This window comes from Eufriesea mexicana, unplaced genomic scaffold (genome assembly GCF_001483705.2).
Source record: "Eufriesea mexicana isolate 0111107269 unplaced genomic scaffold, ASM148370v2 scaffold2917, whole genome shotgun sequence".
NCBI classification, from domain to species: Eukaryota; Metazoa; Arthropoda; class Insecta; order Hymenoptera; family Apidae; genus Eufriesea; species Eufriesea mexicana.
In genome coordinates this window covers 521,373-530,670 of record NW_016910954.1, presented here as the reverse complement: position 1 = coordinate 530,670, position 9,298 = coordinate 521,373, and the positions used below count along the sequence as shown (strand labels likewise).

The 9,298-nt window shown below is 54.8% G+C and overlaps 1 protein-coding gene across 6 annotated transcripts in view; it reads right to left on the bottom strand.

The window, feature by feature from the left end:
- Window positions 1-9,298, bottom strand: part of sowah (ankyrin repeat domain family member sosondowah) — a 168,900-nt gene that overhangs the window by 138,422 nt on the left and 21,180 nt on the right. For all 6 annotated transcript variants that reach the window (XR_001890433.1, XM_017904353.1, XM_017904351.1 and 3 more), the window contains 2 exons: window positions 8,861-8,896; window positions 8,526-8,630 (listed from right to left, as the gene is read on the bottom strand). Coding sequence is in view for 5 of the 6 variants with exons in the window: in XM_017904353.1 (XP_017759842.1) it covers window positions 8,526-8,630; window positions 8,861-8,896 (141 nt within the window). In the remaining variant the exon portion in view is untranslated. The remainder of the gene's footprint in view (window positions 1-8,525; window positions 8,631-8,860; window positions 8,897-9,298) is intronic.

The following is a 9,298-nucleotide window of genomic DNA, read 5'->3' as shown; positions in this document are numbered from 1 at the left end:
GACGCAGGGGGAGGTTCGAAAATGGCGCGGCCGTGTAATTAGAGGCTAAACTCGATTTAGCCCGGCGACGAGGCACCGGTGTACGCGTCGGCGATCCGGTCCTAAGGCCGCCGGTACAAATGACAAAAACTGCCGGCGCTGACACTGAAATATCAACGGCGGCTCACGAATTCATCAGCCCGTGCCGCCGCCCTCGGCTTCCTTCTTCGCGAGCCGCCACGTGTGCCCGACTCTCGCTCTCCCGCGAGGGAACCGAGCGCGGAATTCGTGAATGGGTGAACCCGCCAGCGCTAGGAGCGTTTACCTCGGTCACGGACCGTGACTCGGTTGCCCTTTGGAAAATTCCTCTCTTCTTCCATCCCCGACCACGTAAGATCCCGACGTTCGTCGTTCGCGAGATTAATCGTGGTCCGATACGATCGATAATACTCGGAGAGCGTGTAAAAATCCTTGCTCTCGCGATGAATCATCGATACAGTTTGTCCTTTCGATATCTCGGGATCTGCTAATTATTCGTTCGAAAGCGTTATCTCGTAAGTGGGAAATTTGAAAAAGATTCGTCGAGAAATGGGAATCGGGAAGCGAGCCAGCGAGCAGCCATCTTGGGAAGCGTCACGAAAATGGCAGATTCGGCGGGCGGAGAGGTCAGGTGGAAGAGAGGTCGTTTACGACGGGACGCTCCGCATCCTCGATCGCGTCGAACGGCGAAGCGGAGCGCGGCTGGCTGAGACGGGCGTAGCGTGTACGAACTACAAACAATGGCTTTGTTTCCACGCGAAAAACGTGATACAACTGTAAAGTAACAAATATCTCGGCGTAGATCGACACGCGATCCGTCCGCCGCTTAGGGCGCACCGTCTCTTACACGCTTGCCGGCCATTCTCGTGTGCACGCAGGCCCGCCTGTGTGGATCCCACGTTTACGTACGTCGCTTATAAACGAACCAACACCGAGAGCCAGGCCGCTTTTCTCCAGCCAGCCCGGCCTGTCGCTGTGTGCATGCGGGCTGGATGGCTGGGACCTGGGCTGTGTCGTTGCTTTACGAATTCAACGAGACGTAGAGACACACGCTGGGACCAGTATTACGTATTTAGTTGCGCGACTGAATCTCCATAATGAGCTCCGCCCGCTAATTGCGCCCCGTTTTCTCATGCACCGTCCGTGTAATTTTGCGTGTTACGACGAGTTCCGTTCGCCGCCACGAACGGAGAAAATATCGGATCAAGCGTGGCTCCGCGCGCGGTGACGCGGGTCTACGATTCACGGAGACGAGCGTGTGTTCTCGACGGAGAACAGAGAGACAGGGAGAGGGAGACAGTTTCGGTCGGCGAGTTACGACGCTATGCGTGACCGGGGTAGCAAAGGGGTGGCGAAAAAAGGGGGTAAGGGAAGGAACACGCTCGATAATCGGACGTTACATGCGAGCATAATTATCGGGATACGGGTTACACGCGTATTTTATGAATTTTAAAAGTGCACAGCTGTTGCGATGCATCGATAGCAGCGCAGCACTCCTCGATGCTCCTCGCGTTTGCAGGTCGTTTGTTTGACATCGCGTCGCTAACTGATACAACCTAACGAAGAGGGTAGAAGCGAGGCCAAGGGTTGCACCTCTAGGCACAGACCGGCTATGGATTCCGTCCGTATTACCCGGCCAAGAAACCGACCGAGTTTCCGAACGGAAAGGGCGTACCGGATGTTTCAGCTCGCCACTTTAGAGACATGTGGCCGGACAGATAGCCATCGATCTCGAAGCTAATTAGCGGTGCACAGTGCGAACAAGCAGTCACCGACTCCGCTCCGCCACGATATACACGTAAACGCGTGTATTCCATACGACGGTGAACGCCCTTCTGCATTTTTCTCCTTCCCCCAAAGCGCTCTTCCACTTACTCTTCGCCTCGGTCTCGGACGCCGTTCGAGAGTACGCTTCCCGACCGCACCGGCCGCAACACGATCTACGACCGGCCGTCACGAACGATTTCGCGACCAGATACCAGCACGACGTTTCGTCGTTCCTCGTTATTACTCGCATAATTTCTCCGAACCTCGCTCAAGGCGCGGCGAAATTACGTATAAACGAGGATCGGCTGGCTCCGGTACGTGCGTGCCGGTCATCGTGTGTACGCGTTCGTTTACCACGACGTGTACCACGCGTACGCCCGTACGCGTGACATTAATCACCGGGGACGAAGTGGATCTGTCATTGCCGCGTGCAGGCAAATTCTCCGAATTTCTACGCCAAACCACCGCCAGCTTCCGTGCCGCTCATCGCACCGATCGAACGTACGATAATTCCGAGTACTCTTCTCTCCGTTGCTCCATCTACACTGCTCTACGATCGAAATTACGTTTACCGGAGGAAAAATTAGACAAGAGTAAGAGAACGAGAGAATCCGATGCTAGAGACAAACGCGGCAGTTTCGTGACAACGACAGGACCCGACGACGACGACGACGACGACGACGACGACAACGACGACGACGAAATAGAATAGGAATATTCCCGTGGAGAACTCGAGAGAGACTTTCAAAGGACATTCCGCCAGCGAGGTTAACTCGCGTTCACGGCCCGTTGCTCGAGATCAGCTCGAGTCCCCGAAGCGTACGGCGGGAACTCTTACAAAATGGCTAGTCCAATTCGCCTCTCGAGTTTCATGGCCAACGTCAGCGGCCATTGTCTTTCCGATGTCCCCCGCGTGTCCTTTTCTTCTCTTTGCACGAGACTCCACGGAGTAGCCGATTAAGAGAGGAGAGCGCGAGTCGCGCACACAGGAGGAACGTTGACTAATTCAGGCGTGAGTAGCTGGCAGGAAACCGTGGAGGAAACGTGAAATTCTAGAAGACCATTAGAGCGGAGAGAAGACGAAGGTGGGTGTCTCTCTGGTTGGAGAACGAGGGGAAGAAGCATGGCCACGGGAACGATGCCACGGGAAGATGACGCCTAGGTGGCGCCCTGATAATCTGCGACACCCTGTGGGCCTGATCCGTAAAATCTCCGCTGACCGATGCGCTATCGACCTCTGTCGTCGAGAGACGTGGGCACAGCTTTCTCTCGGTTGATCTACGACTCGTTGGGAGTAGCGAGTAAACGGGGAGAAAGAAGCGGAAGATTTAAAGAACCGGTCCAGGGGTGGGGGTTGGGGGGACACGTTGAATCTGACTAATAGGTGTTTCAAACGATAACGCGGCAAGACTAATTCGGAGGTCTGCCAAACGATTCCGCGCTAATTACTGACAGACCGGGCGTACGTAATAATCGTGGAGCGCACCGAGCACGGCTGAAAATATATTTTGCCATGAAGCTTCAAAGCGCAGGGCGCACAAAGGGGCGACAGGTCGTTTGGCGAGTCTCCGCGGAGGATAAATGATCACCGCGAGCTGAATTCGAGCTGGACGACGGAGCTGGCCTCTTCTTTCCCCCTGTTCGCGCTACCGTCTGCGAGCGTTCCCTCCGTCTCATCGCGAGCGTCCTCCAATATAATAAGAACGCAATTACCGAGCGAAACGAGACACCTATAAATAGAGTCCCCGGCCTCCAGTTGGAAAACGGCCTGGCTGGAAACGGAAAGACGGAGGATATAGGTGCAGAGGAGGCCGAGCTGACGGGGAGGCCGAGCGAGCGGGATAAGAAGAGGCGGAAGAAGGAACGGTTAATTTGTTGTGTATCAGCGGCAGCAGCACCGGCAGCTACGAAGACAGGCAACGAAAGAACGCGCGCCGTGCCTCCCTGAGAAAATAACTAGAGATAATTACGCGCATAAATCAAAGTGTTAATATTCGGGGGCGTAGGTAGGTGGCGCAGGTAGAGGTACGGCTCTCTGCCTATACGGACGCTCGTACGCGCTCGTCGTAGCGAGAAAAGGGTCGTGAAGGGTAAGAAGGATGCACGAGGTGGAAAGAGGATACCGCGGGCCCGGCGTAGAGAAACGGAGAACGAAATAATGCCAACTCTGGATCGGTAGATCATTCGTGGCCGTTGGATACGCCTCCTTGTTAGCCAGGGTTTACTTAGTCCTGCGACGCTGCCAGGACGTGCGTTACGCCCGCTAATAGCCCACCGGTAACGAACTACCGTCGGCATTTTTCGACGACCTTTTAAGCGAAAACGAACGCGTCTCTCCTCTCGCCCGGCCTCTCTTATCGATCATCCCGCTCGTCGTTGCGAAAAAGGATCGCTCGCCTCTGGAAACGAATTCCTTCTTACCGTCCTGTGCTCCGTCTCTGACTCTGTCGATGATATAGCTCCGCGTTGCGCGCCAGCACTCGCTCCGGGCACGAGCTTCGAACGCTACGAACGCTTCGAAGCATCTTTGCTTACGCTTCCCGACGACCGACAGTTTCACGGGATTAAAGCGATCGGGGTGTCCCTTTCCCTTTCGTCCGTTGCACGTTGCAACGGAACGGGGATGAACGGCGGGTTCGACGATCACGGTTCCTGGCAATTTAATTACGGCCACGGTATTTCCGATACTTTTCTCGGCTGCTCCGTATCGGCAACAGGTATCGAGCGAGCCGGGAGAAAAAGAAGAACGCACAGTGGCGTTGAAACACTCATAACAGGTGGACCGATGGCCGGGCTGGAGATGCATCTTCGAGGTGGGCGGTCCCACACTCCTTAAATCAGCCTGCAGCCACCATAACATTAAGCCTGCCTCTCACGATGCTGCGTCTCCCCGACCTGCCGTTTATTTGTTTGCTTAGAGCGAGTAATTAGAATCCGATACAAATGGTTATTATTTATCGACCGGCGGAGGCGTGGGGGCAGCGAATGCAGAAGTAGGTAGGAGGGAACACCTTCTGATTGCCTGGCGTTATTAAACCAACCGATACCAGCTGATAAATACACGCACGGATGCTAAAGCCGCGCGCTCCTCTCATCCGCCAATATATAACGCCGTGATCGTTCTTAACAGCTTTTCGTTCTCGGTGCCTTCTCTCCTCCGCCTTGTTCGTTCTTACGCGGCAACGCCAACTCCGCTTCGGGACCCACCGATACCGCGTGCGCGCGATTCTCTCGCGTCCAACGGGGCCCTGCGGCCGCTCCGGGATACAATCCGAGTCGAGGATATCGCGACCGACGATATCGCGTTCGAGGACTTAGCGTTCGAGGACTTAGCGTTCGAGGATATCGCGTTCGAAGACTTAGCGTTTTCCTGCGGCCGCTCCGGGATACAATCCGAGTCGAGGATATCGCGACCGACGATATCGCGTTCGAGTACTTAGCGTTCGAGGACTTAGCGTTCGAGGATATCGCGTTCGAAGACTTAGCGTTCGAGAATATCGCGTTCGAAGATATCACGTTCGAGGACTTAGCGTTCGAGAATATCGCGTTCGAAGATATCACGTTCGAGGACTTAGTGTTCGAGGATATCGCGTTCGAAGACTTAGCGTTCGAAGACTTAGCGTTCGAAGACTTAGCGTTCGAGAATATCGCGTTCGAAGATATCACGTTCGAGGACTTAACGTTCGAGGACTTAGTGTTCGAGGATATCGCATTCGAGGACTTAGCGTTCGAAGACTTAGTGTTCGAGAATATCGCGTTCGAAGATATCACGTTCGAAGACTTAACGTTCGAGGACTTAGTGTTCGAGGATATCGCATTCGAGGACGTAGCGTTCGAGGACTTAGCATCCGAGGATATTTTAGCGTTCGAGAATATCGCGTTCGAAGATATCACGTTCGAGGACTTAACGTTCGAGGACTTAGCGTTCGAGGATATCGCATTCGAGGACGTAGCGTTCGAGGACTTAGCATCCGAGGATACCGCGTTCGCGGAGACCTCGACGGAGCGTGAGCCGTGGCGCATCGCACCTGTCGAAAGCGGCAAAAACGGATTGCTAACGATTCCACGAAATCGGGCATAACGGAGCAGAGGAGGAGTGAACCGATGCAGCCGTCCTGACATCGTACGGGGGGACGCAGAAATCGAAGGAGCGAATCTATCGCGATGCCAGACGCGTCCGTTAATAAAGTATAATGGGCACACGGTACCCGGACGACGATGTACACCTGACCCAGCGAATACAATGGCCGTCTACGACGTTCGGCCACGGATCACGTAGGCCACGTGTGCGAACGACTCTTTAATACGGGCTCGTAAACCATCCGCGGGAAAAGAAAGCTACGCGCCGTGACTGTCGACGGTGGCTGCCGAACAATCGGCACAAAAGCGCGGGAATACCGATCGACCCTCTCCCCGTGGCTAATTAATGCGAGACGAATCGAGCGTGGCGGGAAAAAGGAGAAAAAGGAGGTCAATCGAGATTTCGCGTTGAATTTTTATCGGTCCCCGTCATTCGATCGGACACGCGATATCCAACTATCCGAAATTCGCGCACCGTCCCGTCCAAGGATACCTTCATTTCCACCCATCCACGTTCCCCCGATTATTCCCCTCGACATCTTTGTAAAGAACCGTGGCGAACTGTGAGACACGATTTTCCGTTCGCTTATCGGCTAGTCGTCCGATTTATTTATCCGGGCAAAAATTCGGCAAAGGGGAGAGGATACGTCGAGCACGGCACCGACGTTGATTAGCTTCCGTGTTGATTTAATTACCGGAGGGGAAGTAATTGGAATGCCTACCGACGTTCCCCTGCCCACCCGCAAACGACACCCCCGTGTCGTTTGCTTCGCTTTGTCTCCCGCATCCCATCGCCCTCGCATTCTCACAGCCTGGTCGTTGCATATTCATCGACGGATTAATATATATACCTACATATATCCACGTGTCGAAGCCTTGACTAACGAGACGACGTTGGTCACCCGTCGAGTACCGATCGGACAGCGAATTTTTCCAACAACCGAATACCTCGATCGCTTTTACGAAGCCCATGCGCACAGCTAACGAGAACTACACCTCGAGGCGTCCCAGAAAATAACTAGGAAATTTCGAAACCGTGAAAAGGAAGACAAAGCGAAATGAAACGAAAGCGCGACCCACGGCAAATAGGGAAAAGTATTTTTCCGCGTTTTCTCCGGCTAGCAGACGCGAGCGATGCAAAAGCGGCGGCACGGCCGCGTGATAGACGGCGCGTGTAGGATACTGCAGGGAGAGAGCAGACGCGAAAAAGACAACAGAGAGGCCGGAGTTGGTTGCCAATTTCCGCGAGCGCGAGACTCGTCGCAAAAAGGGAGCCGTGTATGGTTACGTTCGTACGGCGGCCATAGGCGAGCGTATATCGCGGCGATGTTATCCGCAAACACGCGGGTTCGACCAATTTATCCCAAGGGATGAGGCGGACGTGGCCTGGAGCAGGGTGTGGGGCAACCTTGTCCAGCGGAATGAATTCAGCATGGTTCAGCCGCCTCCACCCCTTTCGCAGACCGCCACCTCCACACAGGCCACCTCGTGCTACATCCCCACCTTTGGCCGCCTGCTTCATCCCCTTCTTCCTTCCTCTCCGCCTTTTCCATCCGCGCAGCCCGTGAACGCGCCCGTTAGGGCCCGTTCGAACTATTCGGGCCAGAAAACGACGCGTGTTAACAGCAACGACCACGACTACGACCACGACAACGGCGTCCACAAAGTCCACGCTGAACACTTTTTATCGCTCGCTGCTGCTGCCGCTCTGATCATCGGTCCGCGCTTTGTACACGATAGTCGTTTTAGCTTAATTAACCGTTTCGAAGAAAGCGGCTGGTAGAATTCGATTGACACGGTTTCTACCGCACGAGGTCGCTGCTTTTTCTCCAGCCTCGATTGCGCAAGGTGAATTTTGCTCGCACGGTGGGGGCAGTAGAAAGTCGTCGGAAGGTGAGCGAACACATACGGGACGTGTTAGCCGCTACCCCCTCGGAGGAGAAAAGATTCCTCCGTGTCTTTGCTGCCGTGCGTACGGGGATTATATCCGAGGATCGATAGCGCGAGTAATCCTTAACTCGTTCGCTATCGGACACTGGTGATCCGCTCCACATATTGGCGGTTTGGTATACACCGGCTGCCTGATTGCCACGGGGGCTCTTAGATTTATTGACCTGTCAATGGCGGAGCGCGAAAACGGCGAATTTACAACGCCGCAGGTGTTAAGTTCTGCCGTGCGTGTAATAACGGCCTGATCCCGGGCCTACGGTAAGCCACACCGTAATTATATTTCCGAACCTCTGGCCCGCCACCTTTGTCATTATCACCCGAGGCGGCGTGGCCGTAATTCAATGAGATCCATTGCGCGGACCAGCGCGCCCCTTTCTCTACGCGAACACGGTAAACACACGGCCGGACAAATCGCGCGGGAATCTACGATTTTTTAACGGGCCGCACGCGCAACCGAAACCGCAGGGGGATCGCTTCAAAGTCGAAAGAAATTTACGACCGACGTCTCGGCCGCCCTTATCCGGGTCATCCGCTCTGACCCCTATCGATTCTCCCGCCCGAAATTTATGCAACCAACTTACTTCGATAAATCGCTCCACGTTGCGGACAAAAATTACACAGAGACAAAGAGAAATACTGGAAATATCCGAGAGAAAGAGAGTAAAATAAAAGGAGACGAAAGAGAGTCAGGAAGGTGAATTTTAACATACCTTGAGCCGGGTGAGGCGAGGTTCTTCCGCGGCCAGTTTCGCCAATGCCTGATAATCCCCTTGCGCAGCTCTCACCAACCACTCCCGTGACTTCCCGTCCAGTTGCTACTTGCCAAAGCAATAATTGCCTCGATTAACAGGGGTTACTCGCGATATCGAGCGAGCGCGATAACGAGCAACACGAGCGGGGACAGCGTCGCACAGAGAGATCCGCGTGGCGATGAAAAGGCGGTAATTTTAATTGAGATCTGGATACCGCGAGATCGGTTTCTCCAGCGGATTCCGCGACGCGGTCCGCGCTCGCTGGCTCGCGATCCTCGGCGCGAGCAACTTACCGAGGCAACGGAAGCGCTGTCATCCTCGTCGGCGCCCTGCGGGGAAAAGAAGAAAATGGGTGAGTACGCTGGAGAAATGAACGTTACGCGCTACGTCACGGGGCGAACGGTGGATCGCCGTGAAACACCGTGAGGGAACCGGTCGTCCGCTCGCGATCGCTCTATATGGTCCTGCAGGACCATACGGAGAACCGTGCGCTCTCCTCCTCTCTCCGCCTTCGCCGTTTCGTCCTGCTCTCGCCCGGAGAGAGCGACGTGCCCTCGCGGTTACGAACGCGCACAAGGGCCACGGGGAGCACGGGGAGAAGAAAATGCGTAAAAGCAGCGGGGCGCCGCGCACCACGAACGCGCTTCGGTCATCAGATTGATATACGGATCCAATAATTGATTCTCTGACGCAAGACCGCAGGAGGTTGGACCAACTTACGCAACCCCTGT